The sequence below is a fragment of the Alternaria atra genome (assembly GCF_907166805.1).
Source record: "Alternaria atra isolate CS162 genome assembly, contig: 28, whole genome shotgun sequence".
In the NCBI taxonomy this organism is placed as follows: domain Eukaryota; kingdom Fungi; phylum Ascomycota; class Dothideomycetes; order Pleosporales; family Pleosporaceae; genus Alternaria; species Alternaria atra.
The window spans coordinates 3,577,606-3,595,549 of record NW_025091326.1 but is presented as its reverse complement, the minus strand read 5'-3'; the positions used below and the strand labels follow the sequence as shown (position 1 = coordinate 3,595,549).

The window sequence follows — 17,944 nt, the reverse complement described above, 5'->3', positions numbered from 1 at the left end:
GCTTTGACGAGCATTTACATCCTAACTTCCAGCGCTATCTCGGTTGCACAATGTGTCTTCCCAGAATGATCAGTAGAGAAGCGGCCACATCGGTGAAGCGCACCGCTCGCTTGTATGGTGTAAAGTTTGACGATATGACAGAAGAGAGGAGTCGGAGGGGTATCGATTTCGTTATCTATTCTTCACCGGGTCTTCATAATAGCCAAGGAGAAGGGGTGTGAAACCCTCATCAGCAAGGAACTTCTGACATGGAGACGTATAATCATGGAATAGACATATGACAAAGACATAAACAACACCAGACCAGAAATCAAGATATCCACCCACGCTTGTTGGTATCAAACATGCACAGATAGCCGCCAACGCCAACAACAGTCGCACCGTAAGCACCAGAAACCACTCGGGACATATCTTGATCACATGTTCGACTGTACCGCCAGCTTGGCTAGCAGATCATCGACTTGTCTCTGCAAGTCTGCCTTCTCTGCCTCAAGCTGCGACTTCTTCTTTGGCTTCTCTTTTTGCACGTGTATGTTCTCCCCGATCAAGTCGCCATTGTCGTCAAGTTTCATGCCCTTCGCCGTGAGCATCTTCTCGACCTCGGGCACCAATTCTGCGAATGTCTCGACACATTTGACACCATACCGGTCACATGTGAGATGGACATTTCCCGATTTCCAGTATGCTTCTCCGCAGCAAACAACAACCTTATCGGATGCAGTCCAGAGACCCAGCTCGAGGAGAGACACGGGGCTCTTAGTCTCGGTATCGAAAAAGAAACAGATGACATCTGCTTGTTCTAGTGCATCTAGCTCCCAGACGACCTGTTGTTTGAAGAATTCATCCTTGGCCTGTTGCGTAATGCTTTGATCCCAAAAGCCTTTCCGGGGATTGCATACAGTGATCGGCAAGTGATTAAGCATGGTTGCCATTAGCGGCTGCCAGTTGACTGCGCCACCCATCTCTATGCTGCCAGCGGTAAAGACAGTAAATTTGCGGTATGTAGGTGGTTCCGGGGGATTAGAGTGCACAAAGTCCTTGTGCGGTGTTGGTTCTGGTGATGGCCAGGGTGGAAGTTGATGCTTTTTGTCTTCAACCACCTTATCAATACTCGTCACACCGGGAGATTTGCTCATATCGGTAGCTTGCTCCTTTGTCGCTTCCTCGGGAATGTCCACCTTGGGAGGTTCGCTATCGGTTGTCTCGTTCTTGCCTACGAACTTCTCAACGATCTTAGACCAGGTTGTATGGCTCCTCATTAAGTGACCCGTCAGCTGCTGAAGTCGCTCTTTAGTAACAAAAACCTCGGATTTTATCGGAAGAGTAGCTGCTCGGGCCAGAGTGGTGTAGGACAAAGGCTGATGAAGAGAGTGGAAGCTGTGAAGGGAAGTTAGTTGCGTGCCTTGTTTGTCTCATGGTCGTTTGGTGGGGCTAGTCATACTCGACCAGTGACATAGCCGAACCCTTGACTGCGGATGTCTTGGATCGTCGGGCCCTTGTGGAACGATGCAAACAGACGGACACAGACAATGTTGGTACGCGTTTTAGATGAGTGTTTGTGATTTGAAACTGTGAATGAACCGATAGGGCAGATGCTTCACAATGCGCATGGCTTTGCGCATCTTATTTGCGATTTCTTGAGCTGCCTGCAACTTGACGTTTGGCGCCAGGCTGCAACATCGGGATCCACAACGAGGCTGTGCCTCCAAGGCGCCTGATAGTTCGCGCCGGCTATACAGATTCTACATAACACACGTGCAGATTTTTCTACACCGACTCCATTGTTGGGGATCTTGCTTGTACGCTAGACTGGTTCACATGAGGCGAAGTGTGGCTAGTATCTTTCTCGTCTCTTTGTACCCCTGGCGCTTGTGGCGAGGCTGTCTATAAGGCTGTTATCGAAGGCAGTACCTAGATGGCTATCCGCCATCGTGTTGATCACTGAACTGCGTGATACTTGACGAGGTAATTGATAGGGCGGGTTCAACACTGGTGTTGGAGGTTTCGGAGTTGGCCGAAAGAGCTATCGCGATAGAATACGGCGGCTAAGGCTGGAGCTGAAGTACATGTGAGCGCTGAGAGGCTGAGTCATATTGGTCACACCAACTAATATCAGTCACATTCACAAAGACTTACTTAAACCTGGAAACCGTCGTTAAGATCCGTCATGTTTATACAATGAACCTGGTGTCACGAACGATGGCATACTGTGGCGATGCTGTCACAGGTGCAACACTAGGATCAATTAGAGGACTAAGGAACGGCCTAACTATTGCCTGGCCCATGGTAATATGACCAGATACGACCGACAGGCTCAAAGACCTGATCAACAGTCAGATCACGTCTGCCTACAAGTCCAAACGACATGTTACCGACAATCGCAGTGTGGATCTCTCAAGTAAGAAATGGAAAGGTCAGTCCCGCTGCGCCTATATAATTCATCCAGGATCCCTGACTGTAATATCCGAGGAACGGAACTGGAGAATGGACGGCCTTAGGTGATCCTAACTCTTGGCGGCCTCAATTTCGGCTCAATACATGCGAACCATAGACGCTACCTTCCAACCTCACCCTTCCTTCAACCGAATCTTTACTCCTAGATCTGTAGCAGGAGACGACTACTGCTTGATCTCCTGTCACTTTACTCCACAGGGTTGCTCCTGAGGGGATTCGGGTGGCGGCTTCCCTTCAACGTCAAGGTAGGTGTACCATGTCCCCTCGCTCTATCTTCCGGTGTACTGCCAAACCTAGCGACGTTGCGCGCAACCACTTGCTTTGCAAACTGTACCTTGCGGAAGTCTTTTGGCGGATCTACGGTCTGGAAACAGAGCGAAGAAGTTTCAGTAGTCATGCCGCAAGTACACTTGATGCCCGTGAACTTGACAGAAACAGACTCGGCCTGCTCTCCATGCCCTCTCTTCATATCGCTCGACAGGGACCGGAGGCTGAGGACGGACCTGGAAGAGGCTATTGATACAGCAGAAGGTTGCCTCTCTGTATCATCGTGCAGGTTGTTCATCGACCGACTAAGTCGGAGGCGCTCCAGAGGGTGTACGCCACCGCGCATCGTTAGTCGCCTAGGAACTGCAGAAACACGTAGTAGGGCTGACTTGTACGCCGGCTTTTTCTTGACCTCGTCTTGGACCTTCTCTGCGCGCCAGGATAAACCACAGCCTTCGCAGAATACACCGAACCGTATAACCTTGTCCTTATCTTCAGACAAAGGGATCAACTCCGGCTCGCTCATCGGTACGAAGTGCTTAACCAGACCCTCTAATGTGCACTTGGAACAAGATCGATGTGTGCATTCGCAGCTCAGGACACTGACTGGATGCTGGCCTTTTGCGAAGCTGTAGATCTCGTAACCGCGGTGACACTTGCAACAGCGCCATTTGCCGTCAGGTTTTGGTGCCTCTTTGTTGTCGTTGGATGAGGCGATTGCATTCGGGACTGCTGCTTTGCCACTACTGGGGTACGCGGAAGTGATGGACTCGTTGTCAAGCGCGGAGGTAACAGGCCCGTTGTAGCGATCTCGAAGAGTCTTCTCCATTGTGACCAGCGACCTGCCGGTATATTTCGGCGTGAAATTTGTAGGCGGAGTAGTATAGACCTGCTGTTTCTTGCTCTCTTGTAGTCGACGCTCTGCTTGAGCTCGTGCGCGTGCAACACTACCAGGGAATTTTTCCGTCAGCCCTAATCCTGCATACTCGTAACTTCCTCCTGTCATGTCGATCAAATACCTTAGGCCCTCATACCGAGCTCTCTGAGCAGCTTCTCCAGGTTCTGTTAATTGGTTTATCTTATCGCCGTCTGTATTACTGATTGAGATGTTTGGTAGATTCATCACAGTGTGCTGTGGGTCTTTTGGTATTGCGAGAGAGTACATCCGCTCTGAGCGAGAGACTTTGAAGTGCTCGTCTGGTTTGTCGCCAGAGCCAGGGCTGTGGGTTGACGATGATGAAGACATTGCGTCCATGGAGACAATCGCAAAAGGCTTGCGCGGTATTGACAGTAAACTGTTCCCAAGTGCAAAAGATGAAGCTGCGACAAAGCTGAGCGAAACAGCAAGTCAAGCTGACAGTGATAGTTTGGCTTTGAAAAATTCTCAGTGAACGACGAAATAGTAATAATGGCGGAGCTAAGAATGAGGTGAACGTGAGTTGGGTTGTGGGGATACAGCGTTTGCGTCTTCACTATGAAGTCAGAAGATTCGACAAAGTAACCCGCATCTAGGCAATCACCGCCACCACGTCCAGGTAGTACAAGATGGAAATCGGGATGTGGGTGACAGCTGCAGCTAAGAATTCATTGTGAAAGTGCGAGGATGTGCAGTCCTTACTTCCTCGTCAAGCCGCTCCTATCTGGAATGAAACAACGTCTAGTCAATATAGCGAATACTTGCAGTATTTGGGTGCCAGACAAAGTAAGAACACGGTAACACGATCTTTCTCATAAGAGAATGCCACCTCCAGCCATATCATTCATCAAGGCAAAATCTATCTTTCGACATAGCCGTCCAACATCCCGTCCACAGGCCACTTCATTAGCATTTCCGATATTTGTCTTCTTGAAGACTAGCGCTTAACAACGGTCGCATATTGATCTCAAGCTCACTGGCCATGCGAATCATGATGGCATGTGCAGCAACAGACGACGACAGGCTTATAGTACTTGTGGCGAAAGCGGATAAATCTCAGTGTCTTATCGATGATAGTTACCAGTAGCGTGGGGTTATTGCAGTCACAGCAGTGCTGGCGTGTAGGGGGCGGCCAAGTCTCTTCGGTGGATCCTTTTTTGTTCATTATTCGTATGGAGCCCACGTAGATAGAGATAGTGTTGTATCGAATGTAATAGTATGGGAAGGTGTAGATCATAGGTCTGATACCCGTAAAGAAATCGGATAATAATGCGTGTATATATACTGATGGTTTGGTCATCAAGCTGATGTTCAAAGGCAGAGTACTTGTATGCTCCATCGTCAAACTCACGATGGAAGCTAGAGATCATCGTAGACGCAAACCTGGTAATCGATAGCCTGATTCTCGAGTTGGGTTATCTTCGCAGAACTTCGCATAGGAAAACAAGCATGCGAAAGACCAGACTGGATGTATTTGCGGTATGTCAGTCTACTTAAGCTTAACCTGCAGCACACCCTTCCAAGCCTGAAGTGCGCTATCAACATATTCAGTTGCGTAGAAGTCGACGTCATCGTCACTCAGCACCTCTTTCAGTAGCTCGCCCGTCTTACCCCACCGTATTTGCGCCTTGATTGCAGCTTGACCTTTTGTTTCGACGAGCTTGATATAGCTATGCGCCACGTCACGTATTGCCTCAAAACAGATCTTGGTCTCGCTTTCTATATCATTGACCCAGTTCTTCGGCAACTTGGCCTTCAGGTAGTGAGTCTTCGCATTGACGACCTTCTCGCGTAGGTGCTCGACCAGCTTAATGAGCGCGCGGAGGACCTCGAACTTGGTGTAGCAGGATATAAGCATGTTCTCATGGAACATAGTGGGTTCATCTTCGAGTTTCAAGTTGGTAGCGCCCGGCATGCGTAACTTTTCCATTGCCAACCGCATCGCGTGAAGCTCTTCCGGCAGCGCTTTGATCAGAACAGAAAGCATTCCTATGGGATCTTCTCCCAACACCATCATCTTAGCGATAGAGTTGATGCACTCCCACAAATCCTGAGCTTTGAATTCCGCAGGCGTCATGTTAAGGTCGGTTTCCCTGATATGCCCCGGAGGCGTGGCATTTGAGCGTATCCATGAACCCTGTGGGTTCAACACTTGTGTCTCTCTATAAAGCACTCTGCTGCTCGTATCCCAGGTATCAAGGCTTTCGGCCAGCCAGTTGACATTAGGTATCGGGTTAGGCATGATGTGTCGAAGTGGTCCAGGGGATTGAGAGTGCTCATAATTGGGGAACACGGATCTGTCCACGTTGTCCGAGATGTGTCGATAGCCTACATGAATTAGCCGATGATCAGCTACAACGTAGAAAATACTTACTATTCGGGTCGATGACTGGTAGGTTATCAATTGGTTCGCTCTTTAGTCGTGATATACGGCGGCGCTCGATATTGCATATATGCTTTGTCAAGCTCGATTTGAATTTCCGCTTCATAGCCAGAAGTTCCATAGCCTGGTCCCACGGAAGCGATTGCAAATCAGCATATATGGTGTCGTCAATCTTGCGTTCCATTCTCTCCATGGTGCCAACGGCTTTGCCGAGTTCCTCTTCCGCCGAGAAACCTTGATAGCCTTTTGCACCAAATGGATGCGTCAGTGAGATCCGGGACAGAACATATGGCGACAACGTATGTACCAACATCTCTTTACACTTGGTATGGCTGTACAGTTGGAAAGCACATTTCCCTAGACCGAGGTTCAGGTGTAGTCGCGCAGCCAGTAGTGCTAGTGGCCTGTCTTGCTTTTCTTTATCACAAGCGACCAAATGGCGCGCGAGCATTGCAGCTTGAAGAAGGACTCGCGAATTCGGCGTTGTTTCGAAAGGATGGACGGTCTCTTCGTTACGCATGGCGTCATGATGTATCCGAAGGAGGATGTAGATCCCAATGATACCTTCAGGAGACTTGGGAACGCGTAACCAGGGGGCTTGCAATGCAATGGCCAAAGGCGCCTCCATATAATCTTGCCATTTCAGACTTGGCTGCGTCGTCAGTGATATCCACAGAAGATAAGACAGCTTCAGGAGATTCCCGCTATAGGTAACCAAGTCTTGGTAAGGGTAGTTATTTTCTGCCGATAGCCTGGATTTGTCCATAAAGTCGGCGTCCACAAAACTAGAGAATGCCTTACGATCCTCTCTGCTTAATGCTTCCACGAACGGACGGATATCCGCATAACATGTGATGAGGTTCGCGTGGTTTGACCAGTAAGCCTTACAGTCGGTCAGCATCGGGGTTCCTGGAACGACGGTCTGACGAAGTGTCATGTATGCCAGTCTTAGGCTACGGTCCTGGCTTTGGAACTCATCCGGCTTGAAAGTGCGGCGTATGACATCGGAGATAAGGCTAACGGCATCGTCCATGCCACGTGTTGCTCGCGCGGCTTGTAGCAAACTTGTCCAAACATCCTGCTTCCACGCGCAAGTTTCTCGAAGGCTGAAAATGTCAGCAATCAGTTTTGAGGTATGATGAAAGGAGGAGCTGAGATTTCTTCTCTAATTCAGCTTACCTCTCTTGTTGCGATATTACGCGCTCGATATACGCAAGACACTGACTCTCGAGCAGAGGCCAGTCCCTACTGTCCCGCGGAAGTCTGATCTTCATATCCCACAGGTCACCCTGATGTCTGTTCATAAGGTCCTGGAGAGCTGTGGGCGGGCGACTCCAGTGCTCGAACAGCTCGTTGCATTTGGCTTGCCGCGCAAAAATCTCACCCATGAAGCGTAGATCGCGTATATCTTTGAATGCGATCGGGTCATCTGGGGCCGCCTCATATGCTTGCTTCAGGAGTCTACGAGCCAGGTCAAATTGAAGTTTACATTTCATCTCGCCTGCAGGAAGTCCACGCTGCTGTTCGGCTGCAAGTTGGATGGCGAGTATTTGCGTGATATGAGCATGCTTCTTCGCTGACGCTGGCCCAGTGCCGTCCTTGGTCTCCTTACTGTAGTGGAAGACAGCCTGTTGATAGTCAGCAAGGGACACCAAGAATCAGTCTACTAGAATCCACTGCTGTGTGAAGAAGGCATGAAAATATCTGTCTACTAGGGGCTCGAGTTATTCGCATAGTGAGACCAAGATTCGACTTTTTACCTACCAGGCGGAAGTCTTCCCAGCACTCCTCGGCTAATGCTACTTGCCCTAAGGCGGACCAGAGTTCTTGACGGTCTTCTTTGCGGCCCAACGCTTTCGCAGCACGTTGCCAAACTTTGAGGTTCCCGTCGCCTACTCCGCTGATGTTAAGGTTATGACCCTGGTCTCTCCGCGTTGCTTCCGCAAGAATTTGGTATAAGTAGGAAAGCAGGCGGATGTCATTTACTCCTGGCTGCTCCCATGCTTGTTGGACTAGGTTCACCACATCGTTGTGTCCATGGTTGAGTGTAAGACCTAAACGAGCTTTCCATGCCTGCTCGAAATTAGCATAGCAATGCACTTTCCAGCTCAGACCAACGTACCAAGAGAAATGGGTTTTGGGTGTCTTCTTGAGCGACTTCTGCACAAAAGAATCTGCGAACTTCGGTTTTGGGTAGTCGCGTTGAGCCTTGCACAACTTCTCCCAACTGTTGCACGCCATAATGGCAGGCACTGAAGCGCGACCGAGTATCGCAGTCGCAGAAAAGATCGACCAGAGGCTAGCGATGCTCGAATAATGGTAAAAATCTGGTGATTGGCTGGGGAAATATACGTCGCAGGCGGGGATGTGTAGAGACGGAAAATGATGTTGAGGGCTTTCGGGCGGAAGTCGGAGGCGAGTCCCGGCTGCAGTTTCACCTACACACAGCAAACAAAGCAGCCTCTCACTTCCCATTTGCCTGAACAGCGGCCATTATACCGATAACTAATCTTTCTATACCTTGGAGGTGCTCACGAGCTTCTCTTAATCAGTCTACGATTGTAAAATGTAGTGAATGCCTCGAGGGCAGTCTTGTGCGTATTATGACATAGAAACTACGAGCTCCTCGTCAAGCATACAAAGATAATATCAAAGTTCACTCAATGTGGCGGAAACCTGTATGTCACTGCTCGCACAAGATCAGCACGATCGAACAGCGTACGAACAAAGCGGCACGAATCTGTGTAGCCTAGCCACGAATCCCATGTATGCACAAATGGTTTATTTCAACTCCAAATATGACTTCGGCTTTATTGGTGAGTTGTTATCGTAGATACGTGATCGCAAAAGCATATTTCAAAGTTGAAGCATATTCGAGACGACCAAACGCCAGATCAAATAGCGAAAGCAATTGGCTCTGCTAAGGATCCAAGCCTGCTGCAATCCCACCTCTTGAAGTCTGTTGAAAACGACCAGACGCAAAAAAGTATGCGACCACTCCATGCAAGGAAGAAATTAAGTAGGTGTAGAAAGCCTTTCTACTACGTTGCCTACAACAACACTAACACAGACATCATATATAGATGTAGATAGCTTAGACGTCTGCATTAGCATAAGATATTCATTATTTTTTTATGATATGCTGTTATAGAATGCAATGTAGTAGAAAAGTTTTTAGCACTTATTTAGTTCTTGTATAAGATGCGACGATGATGTATACAAACTCGGGTTGCCGCGAAATTTAGACACCCTAATCAACCTCCATGGCCATGTCTTCGTCTCCATCAGCCTTTGCAACCGCACCAACGCCACGCCTCCCTTCATGTCTCCGCTTGAACTTGTCCTTCTGAGATGTGGGACGTGCACCTAATGTTCCTATAGGCGAGCCATCAGCCCTAAAGATTTTGTTCTTATCCTCGTTGCTGTGTTTGGAATTGGCTGCCTTCCTACGGTCCCGATGCTTCTTGCGCTCCGCCACCGACTGCTTCGTAATATCACCTTGTTTGATGAGCTCCTCAGTCTGTCCCTTGACAACAGTATAAACCTTACGGAAGTCGTCGTATTCTGAACCCTGGATGCTTTCGGAGAACTTTGTGAGCTGTGCTTCCGTCCAATGTCTAGCCTCTTGTGCAAGAACAGCTGCGACGACAAATTGCTGTAATGCACCATCCTCGTCTTTGCAGCTGATCGCAGCGTCTCGTACTCCAACTCTTCCGTCAGGGCGTAGATGTGGAGATGATACGCATATTCGATGATGTCGACGAGGGCAACCGTAGCAGGCGAGGGTGGATTCTCGTTTGGGATGAGGGTTGCGTGGTAGAATTTGAAGGTGCTCTGTGTGAGTTGACCGTCTTCTTAGCCAGGAAGGAACTTGTAGTCCGATGTATAGACTATGGTATTGAATCAGTATATGTTCTTGATTAAACAGTATGCGTAATACTTACTGAAATTGACAATTCGGTCTACGAGGATAGGGTGGAAGTGAGGCGGCAGATTCACGAAACTTGGCGGGTTGGGAATCGTCGCCTGACCATGTCAATTTCGAATCCACAACACGTAAAAGTAATAACAGCAGTTCATCAGCTCGAGGGTACGATCCAAACTGGAGTGAAGGCGATGAAAGGAGGTAGTCTTACACCGCCAGGGAATAGCCCCTTCTGCAACGCCTTCGAGCCACCGATCAACATGATGGAGTGTACTTGAAAGTCTACACCAGCGGCGGTGATCAGATTGAAGTCGCGACCAATCGGCGTGTCAAGCAACAACTCAGCGTGTCTGGGTACTATCACCAGTCACTGCAGCCACGTTCCTACAGCAGTGTCACTTACTCGGCCTGCAAATTCTGTGCCGTAGGTAGATGGTTCCAGCTTTTTTTTTGAAGACTTTGCGTAAGAGATTGCGAGCATTACGCGGGTCAAGCTGTTGCTGTCCGAAAGACGCAGTCTCGCGCTGCAGCCGTGGCGGCTTGACCTGGGGCGTTGGAGCGGCCATGCGTGTGGGTAGGGAGAGCAGGCTATCCATGGAGAATGTTGGTTGAGGAATGACAGTTTCGAGCAATCCAGGATTGCCTAGGTATGTTGTGGTGCGAAGGCAGCAGAGGTGGAATGTGGGGTGGGCAAAGTTGCGACCTGCGTGTTTGTTTGAGGGTCGCGTGTGCGATAATGTCTGTCGCTTTTCACGATAAGGCGAATTCCGAAAAATGAACAGACGTAAGTGCAAACAAACGTATGAACTTGACCGACTCGCAAAAAGCTGTTGCATCAGGCATCTGCATTACTCGTACAATCATATTCCCTAAAGACCCAACTCTTAAAATGTCGGCCTCGTCCTCTCACCTTTCCACAGTCCCATAACTTCTCCTGTCTCTCCGACCCACTCTCTGACACCAGTGACAACGGCCTTTGCCATGCCCGCGTTTGTTCCACTTCTCGCCCTCCTCTTTCCCTCCATTCCGCTGCTCACTCCGCCAACTCCAATACCTGTCCCACTTCCAAACGACTCTGGTGCTTTTCCTGGCATGATGTAGCTGCTGCCGTCTCCAGTCGCGTACTCGGAGCCCATTGAGGGAAGGACGTTCTCGCCAGCAGACAAGGAGACGAACAAGGCGAATGGTACTAGCCAGACACACAGGCCAAAGTAGGATGCGATCTCGGTGAATGAGGGAATATTGACGTCGCGGGAGTAAGGGTACGAGGAGTATGTGTTCGCCGGCGGAGCGCTGAAGTGGCGGAACCAAAGGTAGTGGTTTGCAATCACGAGGGCTAGGAAGACGCTTAGTACAGGACTGGTACGGACTTAGGACCAGGGAACGCATACCACAAGAGACCAAGAATAGCGGATCCGTGAGCTTGACAATGGGAAACTTCCTCAGGTTCTGCGCATAGATGACATGCGACACGACGCTCAACGCGCTTAGTCCAATTGGGAACCTATCGACCACAAGAAGCAGGATCTGTATGCCAACGACGCCGTAGATGAGCCGATAGAGTAGTTTCTTCGCGAACACAGTATGCTCTTCCACGAGTTCAGATAGATAGTATAGGCCGGAAGCTACGTTGCGTCAGCTCCATGAACCAAAGACTATATATCACTGCAAAGTACCTATCGCAAGCGTCAGGAACGCGAACCCCAGGATGACACCCACATATCCAAGCAACGGTAGTATCCACATGTTGACTTTGACACTTCAGGGGGATGTGAAGAAGGATGGAGTCTGGAAGTTTGGCAGGCGCACGATGAGGTCAGTCCAAAGGTGGCATCAAGGCTAGCGGAGAAACCCGTGGACCCGCGGCAAAGTGTGGGGTGCAACACCAAAAAGTCGTCGAACTCTTGGCTCCAGTGAATCGACCTACCGACAGATTACGCTCGCTTCACACAACCTCAGCGCAGGCAATTCGCATATTTCGAGCCTATAAAAAGAACACTGCAGTCTATTGTAGACGAATTCAGAGTCCATAACCGCAATCATGTCGCGCCCCGAAGACATCCTGTACGCACGCCTCTTCGCGATATCGCAAATCGCGCAGCAAAAGAACATAGCGCTTACAGTTCTATAGACCCCCCGACCTCTTCTACAATGACTCCGAATCGCGGAAATATACAACCTCGTCGCGAATCCAAAAGATCCAATCTACCATGACCCACCGCGCCCTCTCTCTCCTCGCGCTTTCCTCGCCCTCCATGATCCTCGACATTGGCTGTGGCTCCGGTCTCAGCGGTGAAATCCTCTCGCAAACCGCTGAGCAAGGTACGCCAGGTGGTCCACACGTATGGATTGGTTTTGACATCAGCGCATCCATGCTGGGTGTTGCGCTAGAAAAAGAGGTAGAGGGAGATCTGCTGCTGGCGGATGCAGGGCAAGGAGTACCGTTCAGACCAGGAACCTTCGATGCGGCGATTAGTATTAGTGCTGTACAATGGCTTTGCAACGCCGAGACGAGCGAGGACAGTCCTGCGGGCAGATTATCGAGGTTCTTCAACCAGCTTTACGCGAGTCTGAAGAGAGGAGGGAGGGCAGTTTGTCAGTTCTACCCAAAGAACGATGGGCAGAAGAAGATGGTAGCGCAGGCAGCGATCAAGGCCGGTTTCGGTGCGGGTCTTCTGGAGGATGACATGGGAACCAAGAGCGCAAAGACGTATCTTGTCCTGACTGTGGGCGGAGGAGCGCTGGATGGCGATATCACGGGTGTTGTGAGGGGTATGGAGGGCGTGGACGTCGACGATGCACGAAGGAAGGGAAAGGGTATGAAGAGGGGCGAGGAGCGCAAGGGCAGCAAGGCGTACATCATGAAGAAGAAAGAGCAGATGGAGAGGCAAGGCAAGGTTGTCAAGGCGTCGTCCAAGTACACTGGCAGGAAGAGGAGGATCCAATTCTAGATATACCCACGACATCATGATCACGATGTTACGCATAGCACGGAGTTCTGGTTCTGGCATTTTCAGGAGGGTATAAGAATGGTCAATTCAATCATGCAGCATGCTATATACCGCCTACAAGTACAGCTCTATTCACATTCCAGCTGGTAGTTGTACAAGTGCCATTGCGTCCAATCGTAAAGAAAATGTGTTGTTGCTCCCTATCATAGGTTAACCGATGTGAGCCGAGGCCTAGATTTGACGGTATCATCGCGTTACATCAAAGCTCAGCAAACACGAAGATCATGATGGTCAGATCATGCCTTCTCCATCTGGTTCAGGACTGCGCGGGTGAACTCGTGGGTGGTGGTGTTGCCTCCCATGTCCCGTGTGCGAGCGGTACTAGAGAATATTAGTTAAGGTTTACTCTTTGGTTTAACATCAAACTCACCCGTCAGCGATAACCTTGTAGACGGACTGCGAGATGCGGTTGGCATGGTCATCGAGACCGATGTGACGGAGCATCATGGCAGCGGACAGGATCAGAGCAGTGGGGTTGGCCTGGTCCTTGCCCTTGATGTCGAGACCGACGTGACGGCATCCAGGCTCGAAAAGGGCGACGTTGCGGCCCATGTTGCAACCGGGGACGATACCAGGGCCACCAACAAGACCGGCACCGATGTTGGACAGGATACCTCCGTACAAGTTGGGCATGACCATGACATCGAATTGCTGTGGCCTTGAGACACACTGCATGGAAGCGTTGTCGACGATCATGTCGTTGGTCTCGAGAGTGGGGTAGTCCTCACCAACCCTCTTGACGGTGTTGCGGAAAAGACCATCGGCAAGCTTCATGATGTTGGCCTTGTGGATGCAGGTAACCTTCTTGCGGTTGTTGGCGAGCGCAAAGGCGAAAGCAAACTTGGCGATGCGCTCCGATTTCTCACGGGTGATGATCTTGAGCGACTCAACGACGCCGTTGACCGACTGGTGCTCGAGACCAGAGTATTCACCCTCGGTGTTCTCACGGATGATGCAGAAGTCGATGTCCTTGTGGCGTGTCTCGTAACCAGGGATGTTCTTGAGGAGGACGATGGAAGCGTAGATGTCGAGCTCTTGACGGAGGGCAACGTTGAAGGAACGGTGGCCGGATCGCTCGACGGGAGTATGAAGGATACCCTTGAGACCGAGCTTGTTGCGCTTGAGCGAAGCAATAGATTCGCGGAGGAGCTCCTCGGAGTGGACGTTGCCGGAGTCGACACCAGATACGTCGACCTGCTCCCACTCAATGGGAACGTTGTCCGCCTTGAAGATCTCCTTGACCGACTCGGAGACCTCAGCACCGATACCATCACCTGCGCATGTTCAGAATCTATATCGGTTTTATGGGCGGTTATCGCGCATACCAGGAATCAAGGTAACGGTGTATTTGCCGCCGAACTTGGTGGGCTTAAAGATGTCCTGAGTGACCGTGGCCATTGCTGTCGCCCAGTTAGACTCTCCATTACTCGGGATATTTTACGCAGTGTTCGTACATCGTGTAGCCATGGCGGGTGCCCATCGAGAGGCAGGCTTCGCGCCCCGCAGGAGCGTCTGTACAGGCGCATTAGCACTTCAATTTCCGCCATAACCGCCAATTGCAAGCGCATAGACATGTCCGTACCTGCGCTGTTCTTTGAGAGGTCCTCGACAACATGGTGGAGTTGCGGCGTTGGGCTGGTGGTGAGGGATTTGAGGTAGAGAGAAACCAGCTGGAGCTGCCGTCCCCCGAAAATGCATCCGAACCGAAGGAAGAAACCGCGCTTGGCAAATGACCGCATCCGTCCTTCCGCCGCGGCTCGCTTTCTCTATTACCTCCGGCGCAGCGCTATTCATCCCTTTCACTCGTCCTGGTACTTGTTTTTTTCGTTCTCGCCCTTATTCTATTCCGGCCTGTTCTTCGATTCTCTGCAACCCCCGAACCCTTTCTCTGCAGTCCACTACGGCTGCATTTGCATGTGATAATATGGGCTACGGATCGCATAGCATATGAGTGTTTCATCCCGTGACAGATTTCAGTTGATAAGCAGTTACTACGACGAACTGCTCTTAGGATCTGGAGCCCTCTTCCAAACATATTGAATTTGTTGTTCGGGCTGAGAGATGTACCAAGCGCTCTGTTCCCCATAGCGCACAATGGCCTCGTCAAGTTACTTTCCCTCATAGATTCTGCCAGACATTCTTGTTATGTCATGCTATGTGATGAGATGATCAGAAAAAATCGATCGTTTACAGGCAGCCAGTAGGGGCTGCGTTTCTGGTACCTCAAAACACCAACAATGGTGAACGTCGAAAGAGCAAGAAGAATTGGTCATGTCGAGCTACAGCAACCACTGTGATCTTGAAGCTTGTTAAAGCATGCTGCCCCATTGAGCCGCACATTTTTGAAGCATTCCGGGGCATTTCCCACTACGATGGAAGGATGGTACTGCATACAACAACTAACATATACAGCTGAACTCTGAGTAACGTTCAAGTGACTCTTACTTGAGCCTTTGCGGGTCTGGCGATCGCTGGCATCACGGCGTTCCACCAGCACATGTCGCGCATCAGGCTAGCTTCACCTTCACCTCACTGCTCATCTGTTTTTGTTAGGCCTTCTAGCCTATGAGGCCGTCTCTCCTCCATTTGGACCTTTTCTCCTGGCCACCACACCCACTCTTCTGTCGCTCGACACTACGTCAAGCCCCCTTCGCTACAACTGTCTGTCCATGGTAGCCCTACCCGGACATATACCAAGACCAAAGATTTGAAGCCTAATCAGTCAGTGTCAGAAGCGCCCTCACGCCGGCATCGTCTCACCTTTGGTCCTGGCCCCAGTGCACTCGAGAAGCTTCTTTGGTCCTCGGCAGCCTAGTCTTTAGCCTATACAACTTCTTCTATTCATTCCGTAACTCTACTACTGTCACAGCTTCCCCGTTACCCGCTCCCGTTGTTTTTGAACCTCAAACCTCGGCTTGGTATTAGGCCTCGTAAGGAGAGAGCTGTGCAATCGCCCCCGAACACGCCTTAGTCACTTTCAATCTTCGCATCACAACAAAGCTTCTCGATATGAAGGTCATTGAGAAGGACAGCGATAGGAAGGCCCGGGTCAACATTTACACCGAGGGCGAAGTTTCGGCGCTGAAAGAGTATGGTGAATATATCGATCGAACAGACAAAGCGATATGTTGCTATATACCACTTGATGAGGGCCATAAGCCTCGCATCGGAGGCCGGTTCTGGGGCACGGTAAATTCTACTTATACAAACTCGACAAAATCATCTAACTAATTCTCAGACTCTCGCTGTGGCCTACGATACTATTGTGGATGGAGTACTCCGCAAGGCCAGTTCGTATGCGGCCAAGGCGGTAAGCCATCAGCACAACAAGAAGATCGACACAGAGAGGTTTCTATACAAGACTACAAAAGGAATCATCGATACCGACATCACGGTGGCTCCAATTGTGGGTGTTACCACGATACAAGGCGATGCGCCTGAGACTATCGGGACCATTGAACTACGTCTTTACGTTACCCGACAACTGGGAGTTTCGCATGATATTGGTGAAGTAAAGAAGTACTACAGCGTTGGAGGCAACACCGAGGATGGAGAAGTCCATGATACCGAGCAGAGAGTAAGCTATAAGCTCATACCTCCGGCTTTCAGAATGTCGTTCGAGAAGAACAGTGCTCTTCTGGGGGAGAGGCAGCCGAGCCTTCACCGGCGCAGGGCAGATGCGAAGCGTCCAGGAACAGAGCCCTGGGCGATCTTTCGTTTCCATTATCGAACTGAAGGTGAGCTGGTCAAGCACCATTTTAAGTATGGTGCTGACACTGTTCTTCAGAAGACATTATGAAGCGAAACCTGGTTATGACGTATGATCCTGACAGCAAAGAGAAGACGGAACCGCGTATTCTATTGCTAGATCCCGCAACCCCTCTGCGATTAGGTGAAAAGCCGCTTAAGAACGACGGAGATGCTTCGTCTCGATCATCATCCCCAATGCCTCCTGGTACACCTTCTACTCCAGTAAAAGGCGTACAGCCAGTTTCTGAAGTAAGAGAAAGACTCGCTGGAACTTACCTCTCCTCACTACCTCATATCTACTTCACCTTGACTTCTGACTCGGCCCAATCTCTACCTACTTCTAACACATACTTTTAGATCTCCATCCCCACCAATAAGAAGCCTGGACTCAAATCAAAGTCAATCGAAACTACGAAGATGGTTTCTCCTACAGACCAAGCAACTGCTACTCTCTTAGCGAAGTCTACCACCACAGAAGAAAGGAAGATACCCACCAGCGGGGATATTGATAGCGTCATCTCTACCTCCACTGCCAATAGCGGTAGTGATGGTTTTGCCGACAATGTCGTTGATACATCTTCTGAGCCGGTAGCTGACAATACCACCAAAGTACCCAGCCTCCCAGATCTCAAGACCAAACCCACAGGTGTACACTCAGAGACATCCGCAATCGCAGCCAGAGCGACGGTCACAAAGCTTCCGCAGTCGCCTGTTACTCCAGCCAAGAAACCAATCGCAAAGCCAGCGCTTATCAGCACCGCCACTGTCAATGATCAGAAGAAACAAGATAGACCTCCCAGCGTAGCTGTACCGGTCAAGCGTCATTCCCCCACTACAAACGGCGCAACACCCGAGCCGAAGCGTACGAAGGTCACCTCAACGTCACTTTCGCCTCCTGCCCAGCCTACAGTCCCACGAATTCTCCCACGATCATCTACACCGAAGACCATTTCGATCGAGCACCAGCTTGCGGACCAGCGTAAGAAGCTCCAGGAAATGCGCAAGAAGCGTGTAGAAATCGCCAAGAAGCAGGCTGGAATCGACGAGCAAATGAGTCCGTATAAGCAACGTATGGCCGAGGAGCTGGACCGTCTCAGCCGAGAGATGATGGAGGAGGAGAGCGCATATACTGAGGAGGCAGAACACTACAGTGTTAGTGTCGAAATTCTCCGGGAGTTCAAGAGGACGGATGGTGGCCGGTAGGTTGTTAGTGGGGCTTGTGAGAAAAGCGTCAAAAG

At 50.3% G+C, this 17,944-nt stretch overlaps 7 protein-coding genes across 7 annotated transcripts; 2 read left to right on the top strand and 5 right to left on the bottom strand.

Moving 5' to 3' along the window:
- Positions 1 to 416: 416 nt before the first annotated feature.
- Positions 417 to 1,259, bottom strand: ALTATR162_LOCUS8201 (uncharacterized protein; the record flags this gene model as incomplete). Its single annotated transcript, XM_043315831.1, has 1 exon — positions 417 to 1,259. The coding sequence occupies one exon, from the start codon at positions 1,257 to 1,259 to the stop codon at positions 417 to 419; it is 843 nt and encodes a 280-aa protein (XP_043171766.1).
- Positions 1,260 to 2,641: 1,382 nt separating this feature from the next.
- ALTATR162_LOCUS8200 (uncharacterized protein) lies at positions 2,642 to 3,967 on the bottom strand (the record flags this gene model as incomplete). The annotated part of the gene is made up of 1 exon (XM_043315830.1): positions 2,642 to 3,967. The coding sequence occupies one exon, from the start codon at positions 3,965 to 3,967 to the stop codon at positions 2,642 to 2,644; it is 1,326 nt and encodes a 441-aa protein (XP_043171765.1).
- A 1,159-nt stretch (positions 3,968 to 5,126) lies between these two features.
- Positions 5,127 to 8,261, bottom strand: ALTATR162_LOCUS8199 (uncharacterized protein; the record flags this gene model as incomplete). Its single annotated transcript, XM_043315829.1, has 4 exons — positions 5,127 to 5,965; positions 6,012 to 7,126; positions 7,200 to 7,648; positions 7,785 to 8,261. The coding sequence occupies 4 exons, from the start codon at positions 8,259 to 8,261 to the stop codon at positions 5,127 to 5,129; spliced, it is 2,880 nt and encodes a 959-aa protein (XP_043171764.1).
- Positions 8,262 to 9,270: 1,009 nt separating this feature from the next.
- On the bottom strand, positions 9,271 to 11,691 carry ALTATR162_LOCUS8198 (uncharacterized protein; the record flags this gene model as incomplete). Its single annotated transcript, XM_043315828.1, has 8 exons — positions 9,271 to 9,703; positions 9,763 to 9,874; positions 9,965 to 10,046; positions 10,157 to 10,302; positions 10,349 to 10,588; positions 10,856 to 11,281; positions 11,337 to 11,570; positions 11,622 to 11,691. The coding sequence occupies 8 exons, from the start codon at positions 11,689 to 11,691 to the stop codon at positions 9,271 to 9,273; spliced, it is 1,743 nt and encodes a 580-aa protein (XP_043171763.1).
- Positions 11,692 to 11,986: 295 nt separating this feature from the next.
- ALTATR162_LOCUS8197 (uncharacterized protein) lies at positions 11,987 to 12,896 on the top strand (the record flags this gene model as incomplete). The annotated part of the gene is made up of 2 exons (XM_043315827.1): positions 11,987 to 12,009; positions 12,077 to 12,896. The coding sequence occupies 2 exons, from the start codon at positions 11,987 to 11,989 to the stop codon at positions 12,894 to 12,896; spliced, it is 843 nt and encodes a 280-aa protein (XP_043171762.1).
- Positions 12,897 to 13,192: 296 nt separating this feature from the next.
- ALTATR162_LOCUS8196 (uncharacterized protein) lies at positions 13,193 to 14,571 on the bottom strand (the record flags this gene model as incomplete). Its single annotated transcript, XM_043315826.1, has 5 exons — positions 13,193 to 13,277; positions 13,327 to 14,230; positions 14,282 to 14,356; positions 14,411 to 14,468; positions 14,539 to 14,571. The coding sequence occupies 5 exons, from the start codon at positions 14,569 to 14,571 to the stop codon at positions 13,193 to 13,195; spliced, it is 1,155 nt and encodes a 384-aa protein (XP_043171761.1).
- A 1,394-nt stretch (positions 14,572 to 15,965) lies between these two features.
- On the top strand, positions 15,966 to 17,909 carry ALTATR162_LOCUS8195 (uncharacterized protein; the record flags this gene model as incomplete). Its single annotated transcript, XM_043315825.1, has 4 exons — positions 15,966 to 16,145; positions 16,195 to 16,693; positions 16,744 to 16,955; positions 17,064 to 17,909. The coding sequence occupies 4 exons, from the start codon at positions 15,966 to 15,968 to the stop codon at positions 17,907 to 17,909; spliced, it is 1,737 nt and encodes a 578-aa protein (XP_043171760.1).
- Positions 17,910 to 17,944: the final 35 nt, after the last annotated feature.